General features: G+C 41.3%; 1 protein-coding gene across 1 annotated transcript in view; it reads left to right on the forward strand.

Moving 5' to 3' along the window:
• LOC141565575 (receptor-type tyrosine-protein phosphatase V-like) overlaps nucleotides 1-19746 on the forward strand; it is a 41160-nt gene that overhangs the window by 13322 nt on the left and 8092 nt on the right. The window contains exons 9-23 of the mRNA XM_074308806.1: nucleotides 570-842; nucleotides 972-1244; nucleotides 1440-1712; nucleotides 2217-2483; nucleotides 3278-3544; nucleotides 3798-4079; nucleotides 4976-5116; nucleotides 7975-8185; nucleotides 8487-8554; nucleotides 10027-10153; nucleotides 10352-10396; nucleotides 16655-16748; nucleotides 16901-16991; nucleotides 17087-17163; nucleotides 17725-17859. Coding sequence (XP_074164907.1) covers nucleotides 570-842; nucleotides 972-1244; nucleotides 1440-1712; nucleotides 2217-2483; nucleotides 3278-3544; nucleotides 3798-4079; nucleotides 4976-5116; nucleotides 7975-8185; nucleotides 8487-8554; nucleotides 10027-10153; nucleotides 10352-10396; nucleotides 16655-16748; nucleotides 16901-16991; nucleotides 17087-17163; nucleotides 17725-17859 — 2624 coding nt within the window. The remainder of the gene's footprint in view (nucleotides 1-569; nucleotides 843-971; nucleotides 1245-1439; nucleotides 1713-2216; nucleotides 2484-3277; nucleotides 3545-3797; nucleotides 4080-4975; nucleotides 5117-7974; nucleotides 8186-8486; nucleotides 8555-10026; nucleotides 10154-10351; nucleotides 10397-16654; nucleotides 16749-16900; nucleotides 16992-17086; nucleotides 17164-17724; nucleotides 17860-19746) is intronic.

A 19746-nucleotide genomic window follows, 5' to 3' on the forward strand; every position in this document is an offset into this window, starting at 1 on the left:
GGTGAGCTGTCAGTGATTATCGGAACAGTGGATGTGCCTCCAGTTTTCATCATTAGATCCTATAATCTAATTTCCCCCCTTCAATAGTATTGTATTTTTCCCCCTTCAATAATATTTTATTTTCCCCCTTCAATAGTATTTTATTTTTCCAAATACATGTAAACATAGTTTTTTATATTTTCAGGAAACCAATAACATTGAATAAGTCTTATAAAATTGCTGAACACTTAATCAGATTCTTACTTCTTTCCCAGATGAGCAAATTAAAGGAAAGCCTTTGTATTCTATAGTTAGATGTATAGATATATAAGTATACATACAATGAATATGATCAAATACATATATAAGCATATGTACAGACTCATTTACAAAGCTATCTGCATTGTACACATTCACATACAATATTCATTTTTGTAAGACTTTGTGTTCCAAATTTTTTGCCCTCTCTCCCTCACCTCCCTCCCTCCCCAAGATAGTAAGAGATCTGATCCGGGTTAAATATATGTAATGCTTTTAAACATACTTCCATATTTGTCATGTTGTGCAAGAGAAATCTTACATTCTTGCAGGGCCCTTGGCTCCCCAGTCACTGGAAGTCACAAGCAGGGGCAGCACCTCCGACCTCCATGTCCGATGGGTCTCTCCGGAAGGAAGGCGGGATGGGTACAAGGTTTCCTGGCAGGAAGGAGGGAGCCAGAAGGCCCCAAGCTTCCTCAGTGTGGGCAGCAAGCAAACTAATTTGACTCTGAAGGGTCTCCTGCCTGGTTCTTGCTTCCTTGTATCAGCTTGGGCCTGGGCTGGGCCCCTGAATTCGACCACCCAGAACGCACATACTTGCACCCGTGAGTTTCTAGTTTTACTAAATCCAGGCTATTTAGTGTGTTCTTTTACTTGCTGGCTTTTCTATGTGCTATATGATGGTACTGATGGTAGGGAGGTATTCTGAATCTGTTTCTTCCCTGTGTCTGTAGTTCCTGCCGCCCCTGCCAACCTGAGCCTGGGAGGTGAGGGCAAAGCATCCAGCCTGACTGCACGCTGGAGCCCACCTGCCGGGGGTTTGGATGGTTACCGGTTACGGCTGTATGGCCTGGCACCCCTCAAACTGAAGGGAGAAGCAGAATTCTCTTCTGAGATTCAGAACTTCTCTTGGTCCCAGCTACCACCAGGCATGGAATTCATGGTCCAGCTGGCCGCCCTGCGGGGGGTAGATGAGAGTAACCTTATAAATGCCACGGCCTGGACATGTGAGTGGACTGGGGCACCCCAGCTCCCTGCCACTCCAGCATCCCCTGGGCACCGTATCCCAATCCTAAGTACTCCTGGATTTCTGTTCCTTCTCATGCTTTTTTGCCCCCTGCAAGAGTGCCCGTGGGGCTTCCTGGGCATGCTGTATCCCTCCTGCTGCAGGAGTGCCCACTTACCACCCAGTTATTTTCCAGATCCAGAGGCGCCGGCAAACCTGACTCTCTTCAGTGTGGGTGATCCTGAGGCCCCAGCCCTGCTGGCATCCTGGGAAGCAAGTGGGGCACAGAACTTGGAGCTCACTTTGTACCAGTTGCCGGTGGGCAATGTCGCTCACCATGTTACCCTCCCAGGCAATCTCACCAGCCATACCTTCTGGGGGTTGGAGCCAGGGACAGCGTACAGTCTGAGGGCTGGTGGCACTGGGGGGCCTTACCAGGCCTGGGCCCCCAACCTCACCTCATGGACTCGTGAGTAGCTAGTTGTGGGTTGGAAGGAGGGAGTAATACTTATTGGGATAGCAGACAGACATGGGGGAGATGGAGGAGCATCACAGAGCTGGGCTTTCAGAGGTCATCCAATGCTTTCCCCTAACTCTAAGTAGGCAGTCCCTGACCCAACTTAGATGATTATAAAAAGACTTTGGGCACAGGGATGTGCATTCCCACAGCCAAGGAGAGGAAAGCAGAGAGAGTTCTTTAGCCATACTGGGATTCTTGTCCCTTTCTGGGCTACACGTGAATTTTACCTCTTGCCCAGCGGGGACTTGGATGACAGGAGTTGAGATCAATGAACAGCTCTGAGGTCGGAGGTCTGCCCACTCTAGTTCTATCCATGATGGAGGAAAAACCGTCCTATTGATCACTGCTCAAGTGGAAGATTGATGAGGAGGGGGAGGCTTTTGTGAAGGAAATGGAAGATCACTGCTTACAGCTTCACTCTTCTTCCCTGCTCTGGTTCTGTTCTCTCCCAAGTTCCCTTGACCCCAGCCATGGTAAATGTGACCAGTAAGGGCCCCACCAAGCTGTGGGTGTCCTGGGAACAGGCACCTGGCAGCCGCCAGGATGGCTACCGAGTCACCCTTCACCAGGAAGGCACTATGGTGGGCACCAGAGCCGTCGGACCTGAGGTCAACAATATAAGTTTTTCCAGTCTGACTCCAGGCACCAAGTACTGGGTGGAGATTATCTCCTTAGCCGGGCCCCACCATTCTGCGGCAGCCAACGTCACCAGCTGGACCTGTGAGTGGAGACATCAGAGATTACAAAGGGGAGGAGGGGAGCCAAGCCTAATCAAGTCAACAAGCATTTATTAAGCTCCTAGTGTATGGCAGGAACTGTTCTGAGTATCCCAAGAAAGGAAACAAAACAGACAGCTCCTGCCCTCAGGAACCTTACATCTTAATGGGGAGACAACATAAGGTATAAGCAAAGTGGACGGAAAAAACTCCAAGAGGGGCAAAGGCATTTGGGGCTTGCTGTGTCCAAAGGGCTATCCTGAGTGGCTATTTCTAGATCACTCACTCTGGGAACATGTTGGAAGGAGGGAGAGTAATACTTGGATGTGGGGGAGATGGAGGAGTAGCATAGAGCTGGGGCTTTCAGAGGTCATCCAGTGCTTTCCCCTCACATAAGTAGGTGGTCCCTAAGCCAACTTAGATGATTTTTAACAAGACTTAGGGGACACTCATTCCCACAGCCAAGTTGAGGAGAGCAGAGAGAGTTCTTCAGCTGTACTGGGATTCTTGTCCCTCTCTGGGCTACACGTGAATTTTATCCCTTGCCAAGCGGGGACTTGGATGACAGGAATCACATGTATGTGGACCAAGGCTTCCAGTCTCAGTTAAGTGGGGGGGGGGTGGCTGAGACAGAGACAGGATGCCTTAGTCTTCTCTCAAAATTCGTCATGCCTTCATTTCTCTTCTTGCTTGTCTTCCTGAGGTTCCCTGGCGCTGGAGTGAGCTGGAGACTACAGCGGTCACTGGCGCTCAGGGGACGGACGTGGTGCCAGGTTCTGTTTCTCCCTCTGCCCACAGCTCCACTGGTGCCCAAGGAGATCTCAGTGACCACACAAGGGGACAGTGCCGTGGTGGCTTTGGCATGGAGTGCTGCCCCAAAGGGGCAGGGGGAATGCCAAATCCAGCTCTTAGAGTCTGAACAGATACTCCACAGGCAACCTGTGTCCTTGGGCCAAGCCCGCCTCATCCTCAGGGGCCTGATTCCTGGGCACACCTTCCTCCTCTCCGTGCTGTGCCAAGCTGGACCTCTCCAAGCGTCCACCGCTCCAATAGCACTGTTGGTCGGTAGGTTGCATTTCTCGGCGGGTGGGCATGGGCACTGGTACCCACTCTGGGTCCTTATCCAGGTTCATGCTGATGCCTTTCAGACTGGCATTTTCCTTTAGGGGTGATGATGCCCAATATTGAATTTTTTCCTTTTGAGCCTGATGTTACAGGAGGTATTTAATCTCTCTATTCCATTTGATGGGAAGTTCCATCACCCACCTGTACATGGATGCCCATTCTTTGGGGGGTCATGAGCATCTGGTCCTTACAGAACCCAGGCCAGTGGAAGATGTGCAGTGCCAACCTGAGGCTACCCACCTGGCACTGAACTGGACAGTACCTGTGGGAGAAGTGGACACCTGTCTGGTGGTGGCCGAGCAGCTGAGGACCGGAGGCAAAGTCCAACCCATTTTCAGGGCCAACACTTCCCAGAGTTCCCTCCAGCTCCCTGGCTTGACACCTGCCACTTCTTACCGCCTTAGTCTCACCTTGCTGGGGAGAAATGGGCTCTGGAGTCAGACAGTTACTTTGCTGTGTACCACCTCTCCCGAAGGTAAGTGCGCCTTGCCAGCACAAGCCTGATTCCCCCCTCCTCTTCTCCCAGTGCCAGGCCCTAATCACAGTATCAACAGGTGGAAAGGGAACTCTGAGGTCACCTAAACCAACAGTTTCTCATCCCATGCAGGATGGAAATTCTAGAGGCTAGGTACTGACATCTTCTCCCTAACTCTCCTTTTGGACTTCTGTTTGGTGGATATAGCAGAAAGAAACTGAATGTAGAGTCAGAGGTTTAATTATCAGCTGTTTTGATTATCAGCTATTTTACCATCTGTGTATTAATTACCTAGCCTCCCTAGATTGCAGTTTCCTCATCTGTAATATTAAATGCATGGGCTAGATTTTCTTTCTTTTTAAATATATTTTTATTTATTTCATTAAATATTTAAATATTAAATATTTCCCAATTATATAAAAAAATTTAACTTTTATTCTTAAAAATTTTGAATTTCTCATTCTCTACCTTCTACCTCACCCTCTTGGTTGAGAAGGCAAGTAATTTGATATTGATTATACATGTGAAGACATGCAAAACATATTTCCACATCAGCATGGTCTAGATTTTTTAAAAATTAAATTTTATTTTATTTTCTTCTGCCCAGTTTCTCCTCTCCCTCCTTTTCTCCCTCTCTTCCCATTGAGAAAATAGGGGGAAAAAGCCCTGTTACAAACAAGTATCCTCAGACAAAACACATTCTGGCCTGGGTTTTAAAGGTCTCTTATATCTGTAGGGCCTGTGAACTCAAATTCTTTCCACTGGCTGTCTACCTTTTGTCTTAGGATCCAGCTTTTAAGAGTGTTGCCAACACTTTCCAAGTTAAGCACTCTCTCAATGAAATTATTCCTCCCTATTGTGGTTGGGTTTTTTGATCGTCCTACTTCTGTCCTTAGCCTGGCGCCCCCCAGAGATGGCAGCTGCCCCTCACTTGGAGCAGGAAGCAGGTGCTGGCGTGGTGATTACACGTGACATGTTTGGTGAGGACAATGGACAGATCCAGTGGTATGGTGTTATTGCCACCACCAATGCCTCATGTGAGTGCCTCATGTGATACGGAGTCCTGGACACATTGTCTAACTTTGGGGGGGGTGGGATTAATGGAGAGGGGAAGAAGGGGATTACCTCCATATTTGGAATTAGCCTTCAGTGGTAGGGACTATTAGGCTTATCCTAGGCTGAGGGACTTCAAAATTTAAAAAATATATATATATTTTTCTATATATTTTTCTATGTATTATTTTTATGTTCAAAACACAGGCATGGATAATTTTTCTTTTTTTTTTCTTTTTCTTTTTTTTTTATTATAGCTTTTTATTGATGAAACATTAACTCTTGCAAAAACTTCTGTTCCAACTTTTCCCCTCTTTCCCCTCTCCCCCAGATGGCAGATAATCCCATACATGTTAAATATGTTAAAATATATGTTAAATACAATATATGTATACATATTTATACAGTTGTCTTGCTACACAAGATAAATTGGATTTAAAAAGAAGGTAAAAATAACCCAGGAAGAAAAACAAAAATGAAAGCAAACAATAACAGAAAGAGTGTAAATGCTATATTGAAGTCCACACTCATTTCCCAGTGTTCTTTCTCTGGGTGTAACTGGTTCTGTTCATTACTGTTCAATTGGAACTGATTTGGATCCTCTCATTATTGAAGATGGCTCGTCCATCAGAATTGATCATCATATAGTATTGTTCTTGAAGTGAATAATGATTTCCTGGTTCTGCTCATTTCACTTAACATCAGTTCATGTAAGTCTCTCCAGGCCTCTCTGTATTCATCCTGTTGGTCATTTCTTACAGAACAATAATATTCCATAACCTTCATATACCACAATTTACCCAACCATTCTCCCATTGATGGACATCCATTCATCTTCCAGTTTTTAGCTACTACAAAGAGGGCTGCCACAAACATTCTTGCACATACAGGTCCCTTTCCCTTCTTTACAATCTCTTTGGAATATAAGACCAATAGAAACACTGCTGGGTCAAAGGGTATGCACAGTTTGATAACTTTTTGAGTATAATTCTAAATTGGTCTCCAGAATGGCTGGATATATTAACAATTCCACTAACAATGCATCATTGTCCCAGTTTTCCCACATCCCCTCCAACATTCATCATTATCTTTTCCTTTCATCTTAGCCAATCTGACAGGTGTGTAGTGATATCTCAGAGTTGTTTTAATTTGCATTTCTCTGATCAGTAGTGATTTGGAGCATTTTTCATATGGATAGAAATAGTTTCAATTTCATCATCTGAGAATTGTCTGTTCATATTCTTTGACCATTTATCAATAGGAGAATGGCTTGATCTCTTATAAATTAGAGTCAGTTCTCTATATATTTTGGAAATGAGGCCTTTATCAGAATCTTTGACTGTAAAAATGTTTTCCCAGTTTATTGCTTCCCTTCTAATCTTGTCTGCATTAGTTTTGTTAGTACAAAAGCTTTTTAGCTTGATATAATAAAACTTTTCTATTTTGTGATCAATAATGATCTCTAGTTCTTCTTTGGTCACAAATTCCTTCCTCCTCCATAGGTCTGAGAGGTAAATTATCCTATGTTCTTCTAATTTATTTATGATCTCATTCTTTATGCTTAAATCATGGACCCATTTTGATCTTATCTTGGTATGTGGTGTTAAGTGTGGGTCCATGCCTAATTTCTTACATACTAATTTCCAGTTTTCCCAGCAGTTTTTGTCAAATAATGAATTCTTATCCCAAAAGCTGGGATCTTTGAGTTTGTCAAACATTAGATTGCTATAGTTATTGACTGTTTTGTCCTATGCACCTAATCTACTCCACTGATCAATTATTTCTTAGTCAATATCAAATGGTTTTGGTGATTGCTGCTTTATAATATAGTTTTAATCAGGTACAGCTAGACCACCTTCATTTTTTTTTCATTAATTCCCTTGAAATTCTTGACATTTTGTTCTTCCATATAAATTTTGTCATTTTTTTCTAGGTCAGTAAAATAGTTTCTTGAGAGTCTGATTAGTATAGCACCAAATTAAAAAAAATTAGTTTAGGTAGTATTGTCATCTTTATTATATTTGCTCGACCTATCCAGGAGAACTTAATATTTTTTTCAGGTGTTTACATCTGACTTTATTTTTGTAGAAAGTGATTTGTAGTTTTGCTCCTGCAGTCCCTGACTTTCCCTTGGCAGATAGATTCCCAAATATTTTATACTATCAACGGTTATTTTAAATGGAATTTCTCTTTGTATCTCTTGCAGTTGGATTTTGTTAGTGATGTTTAAAAATGCTGATGATTTATGTGAATTTATTTACATGGATAATTTTTCAACTTTGACCCTTGCAAAACCTTGTATTCCAAATTTTCCCCTTCCTTCCCCTCATCCCCTCCCCAGGTGGCAAGTAATCCAATATATGTTAAACATGTTATAAAAGATGTTAAATCCAATATATGTAAGCACATTTGTGCAATTAATGTGCTGCACAAGAAAATTCAGATCAAAAAGAAAAAAATGAGAAAGAAAACAAGAAAAAGAATGAAAATGCTATTTTATGATCCACATTCAGTTAGTTCCCACAGTCCTCTCTTTGGGTTTCAAAATCTTCTCAGGATAGGAAGAGGGAGCAGATACTAAAAAAATGGGAACATAGCTATGGAAAAGGATATGAAAGATGGGTTGAAGTAGAGGGTTTAAAATTAGAGTTATTTGGTCTAGCTACGTGTTTATCTTGTATGATTCAGGATGTAGCTTGGGGAGTTTCCTTTGAGTGAGTAGGTTGAAAAGGGAAAGGTAAGGTAAGATTGAAAAGGGAAAGGTCTGTGGAGAGGAAAGTAGTCTATGTTCTATGCACTGATAGCTACCTGCCCTCTCTTTTCCTAATTTTCCATTTTCCAGTGGTCCAGCCCTCCCAGGAAGCCATCTCGCAGACATGGTATGACCATTACTACCGAGGACTTGACTCCTATTTGGCTGTCTTGCTGCCTTCCCCCTTCCGCCCAGGCCCATGGGCAATGCCCCGCTCTTGGACGGTCCCTGTGGGAATCGAGGATTGTGGCCAGACCCAGCAGACCTGTAATGGGAAGCTCAAACCTGATGTCCAGTATAGGTGAGGGCTGAGGTTAGAGGGGGCTGGATGGTTATAGAGAGAGAATGATTCAGCCCATTCAGTCAGGCTGGTCCATAATCACAGAACCGCCTGTTCTTTGGGCTCTGGGAGTGTGCCAGCTGTTCCTGCCCTCCTGGGAAGAGATGATGGAAACAAAGTGAGGGGGAGCCCGACCCACAAAAGCAGAGGGCAGGTGGCATCCCATGGCCCAGGGAAATCCCCAGTGTTTGGTATCTTCCAGTTCAGAGTTTCCTGCTTAGGTTAATTATACTCTCTCCTTGAACTGTGAATGAATCTCCAGGTTCAGTGTTGCAGCCTTTACCAGTTCTGACCCAGTCAATCCTATGGTCTCCTTTACAGCTTTTTCAGGTAAGTAGGAAGTAAAGATGCTTCATTTATTACAGCTGGATTTGGGAACGAGGAGATAGAGGGAGAACATTTGTATATTCTCCTTTTTCTAGCCACCTAAGAATTTGAGACCAGGACAAGCATTTTCCACACATGGTTACTACCGATATACATTATCATATAAATGAAGGGATAAAAAGGAAGAGAGGGCAATAGAGACAGATAGTTATGATGGAAGGAGAAAACTAAAATCAGGAAAGGAGACAAGAGAGTGAATGGAAGGAGAGAGAAAAAATGGAGAGAGAATGAATGGAGGGAGAAAAAGAAAGGGAAAGATGAGGAAGAAAAAGAGAAAGGGAGAAGCAGAGAGATATGACAAAAAAGTGACTGGAAGAAGAGAGAAAAAATAGAGGAGAGAGAATGAATGAAGGGAGAAAGACAAAGGGAGAGATGAGGAGGGAGAAAAAGAAAAAGGGAAAAGCAGAGAGACAGGACAAGAGAGTGAATGGAAGGAGAGAGAAAAAATGGAGAGAGAATGAATGGAGGGAGAAAAAGAAAGGGAAAGATGAGGAAGAAAAAGAGAAAGGGAAAAGCAGAGAGACAGGACAAAAAAGTGACTGGAAGAAGAGAAAAAATAGAGGAGAGAGAATGAATGAAGGGAGAAAGAGAAAGGGAGAGATGAGGAGGGAGAAAAAGAAAAAGGGAAAAGCAGAGAGACAGGACAAGAGAGTGAATGGAAGGAGAGAGAAAAAATAGAGGGAGATAGAATGAATGGAGAGAGAAAGGGAGAGGAATGAGGAAAAAAGGAAAGGGGAGAAGAGATACTAGCGTATTTCATATATATTATACACAAAAAAAATCTTATTATAGTTTTAAACTCTAATAACTTGAATGGAGGGAGAGATCAGGAAGGCCTAGTTTCAAATCCTGCAAGTCGCTTAATCTCTCTGTGGCTTTTTCTTCATCTGCAAAATGGTAAAATGGTGTTGATGAGAGGTAGGGGTGGGGCTTGGACTCCACGGCCTTGAAGGTCTGCTCCAGCTCAAAATCTGTACTCCAGGGATCCCAGGACTGTGGTCACTCTGCCCTGTGCCCCCAAGTCTGGGTGTTTCATGGTCTCTGAGTATTCTAGAATCCCTGGGTCAGATGGGACTGTTTACCCTGTTACCTATCTCGTGGTTGGTTGCCAGTGGAGGAGAGGGAGCATCCCCAAGAGTTGAGGGCAGGACAGAACTGAGCTTTTGAACTCTCCTTCAGGATGCTGTCTAGCCTCCATGGTAGACAGGAAGACAGGGAGGAGCTTTAGTCTCTGGAACCCATAGGGTAGGCTGCTAATTTGTTTACAAGTTTCTGATCTTCAAGGGATGGCATGAGTCTGACAGGGGAGCTGGGGGGGGAGCCTTCAGGGGTAGCTAAATGAAAATGCCTAGATTTGGGGAACCGGCTGGGCAATCCGGCTTAAACAGCTCCATCCTTTCCTTCATCCTCCCCAGAGCCTCGGACCAGCGTCTCCGGGGCATCGATGCCCCTTCTGGTGGCTTCAGGCATTATATCAGGTTGCCTTTTTACCCTGTGTGCCGTGCTGGGCCTGTTGTGCTGCAGACGGGTGTGGGTTGAAAGGTAGGCCTTGTGGCTGGGGCTGCCAAAGGGGAGGTAGGTTGAGGGGCTCCCCATGGGCTCCAACTGTAGTTCTAGAGATTGAGGACTTTGCCACAGGTGTTGGGACCCCATGGTTGAAGAAGAATGAAATTTTCTTTGGTGGGGACCGGTATTACTCCAACACTCTGATCCTCTGTTAGCCGATTTCCTTTTTTTTAGGACAGAAAAGAAATTCTCTGAAGAGATGACATCCTATAGCTTACGGTGAGTGTTTTTTCCTGGGCTCCTCCCTGCCTGAGGCTGAGAATTCCAGATAAATCTACCAGATGGATTAAGTACCTTATTTAGTTCTTATGGAAAAGATGAGGAGATATGGGATAGATCATAGAACTGAGAGAAACCTTAGAGATTGAGTCCAGTCTCCTCATTTTATTGGTGAAGCAACTCAGAGTCACACAATTAGGAAGAAACAGAGTTGGGAATTGGATTCAGCTCTTTTCCAGAGACAAGTCCAGTGCTCTATTAACTTTGAATGGATTCATAACTGATTGAATATTCAGACTCAAAAATTAGTCATTAAGAGTTCCATGTCAACTTGAAAGATCCACCATGGAGTGCATCATGAATCTACATTGGACCTTTTACTGCTTGTTTAGCCTTTCCATAAGTAGTAATTTGGATAAAGGATTATTATTTGTTGATAATACAAAGCTGGAACATATAGAAAACATTAGAGTTTAGAGATTCTAAAAATCTTGGGCTAAATCTAAAAAGATGAAATTTAAAAGAGAGAGAGGTAAATTATATTTAAGTTCAAAAAAGCAACTTCATAAATACAAGATTGGAGAAGACAAGATTTATTGGAAAAAGGTTGAGGATTTTGGTGGATTGTCAACTCAATACAAGTTGGACAATTAGTAGGGCAGAAGAAAACATATTAAAGCAAAAGACATTTATTTAATCAAACAGTAAAGCAAGGTAAGAGATAAGAAAGACTCCTTCCTTACCCATGAAGGCATATCCTTTTCCACAACATGAATAGGCCTAGGGACATAAGATGGGAACACAGGTGACCATTGAATATACATAGAAGAACACAGATGGTCGATAAACATGGGTGCTTAGAAAAATTCACAGTTCAGTTCCAAGAGGCTACTTAACATCCTCAGGGATCCCATCCCATTTTCTCTGCTAGGTTGCTTCTCTCTTGTCATCCACTAGTCTTCAGCTTTGATTTGGCTTCTTCCATCTTTGAAGAGAGGATTTTGGCAGCTCTTTTAACTTAAAATTCCAGTGCTTTTCTTGAATCTTTTGTGATGTAGACCCCATTAAACTATACTCATCCATGACTGAGGAAAGTCTTTGGGCATTTTTTTCCCATCATTTTAATTTTAATTTCTTATCATGAACTTGATGGACATCAACAAATATGAATATTTATTCTCTTTTGTAAGGAACAGAGAATTGTATAACCATAAATGAATTTACATATAACTTATTTAAAATAACATATTAGATCTAAAGCTGTCTGCTTTGTTTGCATCTCTCTTTGAACTTCTGTCCTTATTTGTGCATTAAAAAATGTTTCATTGACCCATTTTTCTTTTTTGGTGTCATTATCGTTGTACCTTCTTTCCCTCTCCCATGAGTCATTTCCCTTCCCCCTCCAAAAAAAAAAAGCTGTCTCTTAAAAAAAGTTAAAAATGACAAGAAAAACAACATATTTGACATATTTGAAAATGTGTGTCTCATTCTTTTCCTCTGGTCCATCACTTCTCTGTTAAGAAAGATGTAGCATTCTCTGTCTTCTGAAATCATTGTTAGTTACTGGATTGATCAAAGTTTTAAATGTAGAAGTCTTAAGAGTCCATAAGTCTTAAAATTGTTTTTCTTATCAATGTTTTAGTCATATAAATTGTTCCCCTGGTTCTGATCACTTCCCTTTGCATTAGTTCATATAAGTCCCCCCAGATTTCTCTAAATTCATTCCTTTACTCCTGTCTTATAGTACAATAATATTTTATTATTTTATGTACTATAATTTTCCTCTCCCACTTTTCAATAAGGTGAGAGAAGTTTCTCTGTAAACCAAATATATCTAATATTATCTCTGAGACAAATCTGATGAAAGTAAGATTCACACAATGTTCATTCTACCTTCCTTCTTTCCCTCAAATGTAATAGATTTCCTTTGCCTCTTCATGAGATGTAATTTCCCTCATTTTACCTCCACATTTCCCTTTTTCTAGTACAATCCCATTTCTACCTCTAGTTCCTTTTTAATAACAGTAAAATTAAATTATACATGCATTCTCTATGTATACCCACAACAGAAATATAGTTCTCAAGAGTTCTTTTTATCTTTTTATGCTTCTCTTGAGTCTTATATTTGGAGGTCAATTTTTTTGTTTAGTTCTGTTTTTTTTCACTAGAAATAAACGGGATTCACCTGTTTTATTGAATGCCCATATTCTTCTCTGGAAGAAAATGCTCAGTTTAGCGGGTTAGTTTATTCTTGGCTGCATTCCAAGTTGCTTTGCCTTTTGGGATATCAGATCCAGGCTCTTCGATCCTTTAAGGTGGAAGCTGCTAGATCCTGGGTAATCCTTATTGTGGCTCTTAGGTATTTGAATTGTTTTTTTTTTTGTTTGTTTGTTTTTTGGCTGCTTGTAATATTTTTTCCTTGGTCCAATAGTTCTGAAATTTAGCCACGGTATTCCTTGGAGTTTTAATTTTGGTGTCTCTTTCAGGAGGTGTTCAGTGAATTCTTTCAATGGCTATTTTGCTTTCTGATTGTATGATATCAGGGCAGATTTCTTTGATGATCTCCTGAACAATAGTCTAAGCTCTTTTTTTCATCATGGTTTCAGGGAGTCCAATATTCCTTAGATTGTCTCTCCTAGATCTATTTTCCAGGTGAATTGTTTTCCCAAGTAGGTATTTTACATTTTTTCTATTTTCTTTTCTTTTCTTTTTTTTGGTTTTGCTTGACTGATTCTTGATATCTCATCAAGTCATTCATTTTCATTTGTTCAATTCTGATTTTTAGTGAATTATTTTCTTTATTTACTTTTTGTATGTCTTTTTAATATTTGTCCAATTGAGTTTTTAAATGAGTTGTTTTATTCTATGGAATTTTTTTCCATTTCACAAATTCTGTTTTTCAGGGAGTTGTTTTCTTTTTCCATTTTTTCCTTTTCCAAACCCTCTTGCAAAGTTTTCCTTTTCTTTCCCCATTTTTCTTCTAAAAAGCTCTCTTGTAAGATCCTTTTTAATTTCTTCTAGGAGAGTCTTATGTTGTGGAGACCAGGTTATCTCACCCTTTGGGGCTTCATCTGGAGACAATCTGCTTTTAGTCTCCTCAGGGTTTCAAATCTGTTCTCTTTCACCATAGAAACTATCTGTGGTTAGAGTTCTCTTTGCCTTTTTACTCATTTTTGTAAAATATTGGGATCTGCAAGGGAAGTTTTCCAAGCTTCCTCTACAAGCGGCAGCAGTGTCCTGTGCCTGGCCTCCCTCTGTGCCCCACCAAAACAGACCTTTTCTGGCTATCTTTGAAATTATCTTCTGCTGGTAATTTGCTACACTCCCAATATTTGTGAATTCTTCCAGTCTAGAACTAATTCAGAGGCTGAATTTAGTAATTATTTGAGGGTCCTTGGAGAAGATCAGAAAGAAGCATGTGTCCTTTCCTCCATCTTCTTTTCATATATTCTTAAAAGCTTGCATTTCTTCTCTTGAAAAATTCTAGTTCATATCTTTTGACCATTTATCATTTGTTCTTATGTATTTGAATCAGTTCTTCCTGCATCTTGAATGTCAGACCTTTATCAGAGAAATTAGATGAAAAGAATTTCCCAGTTAACAGTGGCATTTTAATTTTTATGATATTGATTTTGTTAAAAAATCTTTTTAATTTTAAGCTATCAAAATTGTTTAACGTATCTCCTGTGATCCTCTCTATCTCTTGTTTGATCAAGAACTCTTCCCTTAGATAACTAGATAATATAATGTTTAGAGAACTGAGCTTGAAATCAGTCAGTTCAAATTTGACCTCAGACTAGAAACTATGTGGCCTTGAGTAAAGTTATTTAACTTCTGTCCATTTCAGTTTCCTCAACTGTAAAATGGTAATCATAATAGCACATACATCCTAGGAGTGTTGTGATATTCAAATGAGTTATATTTTTTATAGCATTTTACTTTTTCCAAATATATGCAAAGATATTTTTCAACATTCACCTTTGCAAAACCTTGTATTTCAAAATTTTCTTCCTCCCCATTTTCCCTCTAAAGACAATAATCAATCTGATATAGCTGAAACATGTGAAATTCTTCTAAACATATTTCCATATTTATCATGTTGCACAAGAAAAGTCAGATCAAAAGTGAAAAAAACATGAAAAGGAAAAAACCCAAGCAAACAACAATAACAACAAAAAGGTGAAAATACTATGCTTTGGTCCACATTCAGTCTCCATAGTTTTCTCAATCGATGTGAATGGCACTTTCCATTCCAAGTCTATTGGAATTGCCTTGCATCATCTCATTGTTGAAAAGAGCTAAGTCCATCGTTGTTGATCATCACATAATCTTGTTGTTTCTGTGTACAATGTTCTCTTAGTTCTGCTCACTGCTTCCCTTCTAATCTTGGCTGCATTGGTTTTGTTTGTGCAAAACCTCTTTAATTTAATGTAATCAAAATTATCCCTTTTATACTTCAAAATATTGTCTAGTTTTTTCTTTGGCCATAAATTCCTCTCTTCTCCATAGATCTGAGAACTAGACTATCCATTGTTATTCTAATTTGCTTATAGTATCACCTTTTATATCTAAAACATGATCCCATTTCAATCTTATCTTGGTATGGAATGTTAATATTGGCCAATGTCTAGTTTGTGCCATCAATTTTCCAGTTTTCCTAGCAATTTTTGTCAAATAGTGAGTTCTTTTTCCAGAAGCTAGAGTTTGGAGGTTTATCAAATAGTCATTTTGTTTCTTGTGAACCTAACTTATTCCACTGATCCACCACCCTTATTTCCTAGCCAGTACCAAATGATTTTGATGACCACAGCTTTATAATACAGTTTTAGGTCTGGTATAGCTAGGATACCTTCCGTTGCATTTTTTTTATTCCTTTGAAATCTTGACCTTTTGTTCTTCCAAATAAATTTTGTTATTATTTTTTCTAGTTTTATAAAGTAATTTCTTGGCAGTTTGGTTGGTATGGCACTGAATAATTAGATCAATATAGGTAGAATTGTCATTTTTATTACACTAGTTCAGCCTACTCAGGAAAACTGGATATTCTTTCAACTGTTTATGTCTACCATTATTTGTGTGAAAAGTGTTTTGTAATTGTGTTCATATAATTCCTGGTTTTGTCTTGACAGATAGACTCCCAAATATTTTATGTTATCTACAGTTATGCTAAATGGGATTTAATGAGATATATTTGATATAATAGCCTTTATTTTCAAAACATATGCAAAATAGTTTTCAGCATTCACCTTTGTAAATTCTTGTATTCCAAATTTTTCTCCCTCCCTTCCCTCATCTCCTTCCTTAGACAATAATCTGATATATATTAAACACATGCAATTCTTCATATATTTCTACATTTAACATGCTGCACAAGAAAATTCAGATCAAAAAGGGAAAAATTTGAGAACAAAAACAAAAAGCAAGAAAGCAACAAGGGTGAACAAACTATGTTGTGATCCACATTTCAATCTCCATAGTCCTCTCTCTGGATGCAAATAGCTCTTTCTATCACAAGTCTATTGGAATTGGCCTGAATCAACCCATTGTTGAAAAGAGCCATGTCCATCAGGTTTGATCATTATATAATCTTGTTGTTGCCCAGGGTCACACAGTTAGGGAAGTGTTACGTGTCTAGGAGCAGATTTGAACATAGGTCCTCCTGACTTCAGGGATGGTGCTCCATATACTGCACCACCTCGCTGCCCCAAATGAGATATATTTTAAAAGTGCTTAGCATAGTTCCTGGAATATGATAGGTACTTAATAAATCCATCCATCCTTCCTCCCTCTCTTCCTTCTTTCTTTCCTTCTTTCCTCTCTCCCTTTTCCCTTCCTTCTTCCTTCCTTTCCTCCTTCCTCCCCCCTTCCTCCCTCCCTCCCTTCCCCTCCATCCTCTCTCCCTCTCTCCCTCTGTCCTAACTTCCTCCTTCCCTCCCTCCCTCCCTTCTCTTCTCTTCCTTCCTTCCTTCCTTCCTTCCTTCCTTCCTTCCTTCCTTCCTTCCTTCCTTCCTTCCTTCCTTCCTTCCTTCCTTCCTTCCTTCCTTCCTTCCTTCCTTCCTTCCTTCCTTCCTTCCTTCCTTCCTTCCTTCCTTTTTCCCTTCTTTTCTCCTTTCCTTTCCCCCTTCCCCATAAAATTGGGTGGGCCTTAACTAACAAGAACAAAGTTGTTTTCCTTCCTTAGGATTCTAATCTTCCCCTAGTATCCAGGCCCTTTTAGGGTGTTCATCTGGTTGACTGACTGATTGCCTCTGTCCTCAGGAACATCCGTCGTCCAATTCTTATACAAAACTTCCAACAGAGCTATGAGGATAAGATAGCCAATTCCCATCATGCTTTCTTCCAGGAGTTTGAGGTAAGGCTCCTGCTCTGCTCAGAGCCTTGTGGCAGCTCACAGAGTCCAGTTGAGAGAACAGGGTCACCTCTTCCTCTTCCCCACAACCTCTCTTCTGAAGGATGAGGTAAGGTGAAACCTGGTTCAGCTCCTTGACCACTTGTTATCTGTAGGAACTAAAGGAAGTTGGCAAGGAGCAGCCCAAACTGGAGGCAGAGCATCCTGCCAATGCCATCAAGAATCGCTACCCACACGTGCTACCCTGTGAGTACCGGCAGGCATTAGAAGGGGCCCCAAGGTTGGGATGGGTCTGAAGCAGGGATGGTGAAGAAGATGGTATTAAATGTTTGCCCCTTTAGATGATCATTCTCGAGTGAGACTGACTCCACTGGACGATGAGCCCCATTCGGACTACATCAATGCCAACTTCATCCCGGTGAGTGCCATCTGTCCATCCCTGTGCCGTCTGTCTGTGAAGGGTGTTCATCCCAGCAGCCCCTCTTGGCTTGTCTCTGTGGAGATAGACTTCTCAGCTCCTGGGCATTTGTGTGCTATGTGTTTGGCAGTCTGTTCAGTTTTTATCCATGTGGCACATTCATATGTTCGCTTGTATTCTTTGTGCATGTGTCCTAGTGCCATATATCTGTGCTCTGACTATCTCTGGATTCTCCTCTCCTTGCTATTACCCTATCACTAATGAAGAGATTATCTCCCATTGGGGTATAAAGATATGTATGTACGGGGGCACTTAGGTTAAAAAAAAAAAAGGTTCCCCCAAATCTTCTCTCCAGGTTTGAGTCCTGTGGGTGTGTACGTATATGTTTGTGTATGTGTGTATATGGTCACACATATCTGTACCTTCACACCTCCCATATTCACACATGTTACTGGGGGCTCCACATGGGGATCTCCAGGTGCTGTTTATGAGAGGGTACCCCCTGAGGATGGTATCGGTACCTAGTGTCTGTGCCCATAGGATCCTGTCCTCTCCCCTCAGGGCTACAGCCGGTCACAAGAGTTCATTGCCACTCAGGGTCCGATGAAGAAGACCCTGAAAGATTTCTGGAGGCTGGTCTGGGAGCAGCAGGTTCACACAATTGTCATGTTGACCGTTGGCATGGAGAATGGGAGGGTGAGTAGACATACCTTGCAAGTGCCTGAAATCACCACTAGGTGTCAGTGCAGATACTTTTTCAGGAAGCCTGAGCTATATCTATCATGTTAGTGGATGGAAGTCCTATAGTTTGGGGTGGAAGGGCAAGTCTCCCCATTTCATTGAGTAGGAGGACTGAGGCTCAAAGAGGAACAAGTTCTTCCCTAAAGCTCAAAGTAGGTCCTAGAGATTGTCATTTCGAGACGGATGGTCTCTGTCCCCTTCTTACTTGTTCCCATCATTTCCATCACTGGGCACAAAAAGGGCAGAGGAGACAGACAGGAGAAATAAATCAGGTAAGAAAGAAGGATTAGAGAAAATATAGATAGAGTGGCTGTGGGAATAGCCTGATTTATTCTGAGAATCCTAGAAGGTCAAAGTCAGAGGTGGCCTTAGAAGCCATTGACTTTCCTCCTTCCCTCCACCACTGTAATGGAATAAACTGAGGACTAGGGATGTGAGATGGCTTTTCTAAGATCACCCAGGTGGTCAATGGTAGAGCCCACTTCTCTTGCCTCTCAGTCAATCAATACTGTACAGAAGCTAGCTTTCATGCCTTCAGTCCTCAAGTCTTCACTCTTCACATCCCACTTCTTTTAACCAGTCCTTATAAGGAATAGCTTCTGGACCGCCATGGATGAGTAAGATTTCTCAAGTGAGAAAAGCCTTTAATAAGGAGTTAAAGGATCTGAATTTGAATCCTAGTCAGTTAAGACCACAGATGTTTATTAAGTTTATATTATATTCTAGGTACTAGGCTAAACTCTGGTCCCTGCTCCCAAGAGTAGGGTTCTAATGGGGTAAACAACATGAAAAAACTTGAATGGGCAAGATCTACCCAATGTAAATGGAAGGCACCAAGCAGTGGGAACGGGGGAAAGTCTTCTGCCGGAGGTGGGATTTGATCTGAGTCTTGAAGGAAGCCAGGGAAGTCAGTAAGCAGAACAGAGAGAGAGAGTGAGCATTTCAAATATGGGAGACAACCATTAACAAAGAAGAGAGGAGGAAGATGAACTGTCATGGTTGGGGACTGGCAAATAGGGCAGTGAATTGTACATGGAGGGAAGACTGGGAAAATAAGAAAGGACCTCTTGGTAGAGGATCAATAAGACTGGATAAGAAGGGAATTCCAGGTGCTACACGTGAGTGTCCCCCAGAGCAGGATTGTGGGTGAGGCTCCCTAGGATCCCAGAGGTAGGATAACTAAATGAATGAAATTGAATGGAATTAGGGAATTTTCCTGGAAAAGGTGAAATTTAAAAATCACAGCTGAGAGAAGACATTTCTTTGGACTTAGGTTTGAAAATTGTGCTTACTGTGGATTACTGTATTCTGGAGACTCTGAGACTTCCATTTATGAAGGACTTTAAAAGCCAAGCAGGATTTTATATTTGATCTTAGAGGTAATAGAAAACCTTTGGTGTTTGAGTAGGGGAATAAATAGCATGGTCAGAAGTGTACTTTAAGGAAATCATTTTGACAGCTGAATGGAGACAAGGAGAGACTTGCAGGTATTGTGATAGTCTGGGAGGGAGTTGATGAGGGGTGGTGCAGTGTTGGAAGAGAGACAGGGGGATGTAGGAGAAATGTTGTGAAAGTAGAAATGCAAGATTTGGCAAAAGATTGGATATCTTGGATGAATATAAGTGGGGAGTTGAGGATGATACCCAAGTTTGTGAGTCTGACTAAGTGGGAAGATGGTTGTTCCTTCCTCATAAGTTGGGAGTTTTTTTTTTAAACTAAATCCTGTTTTGAACATGTTAAGTCTGAGATATCTCATAGGTAGTTGACAATATAAGTGTGGAGCAGAGAGAAGTTAGGGTCTTGTATGTAGATCTGGGTGAGAATCATCTATACAGAAATGAT

This window comes from Sminthopsis crassicaudata, chromosome 4 (genome assembly GCF_048593235.1).
Source record: "Sminthopsis crassicaudata isolate SCR6 chromosome 4, ASM4859323v1, whole genome shotgun sequence".
NCBI classification, from domain to species: Eukaryota; Metazoa; Chordata; class Mammalia; order Dasyuromorphia; family Dasyuridae; genus Sminthopsis; species Sminthopsis crassicaudata.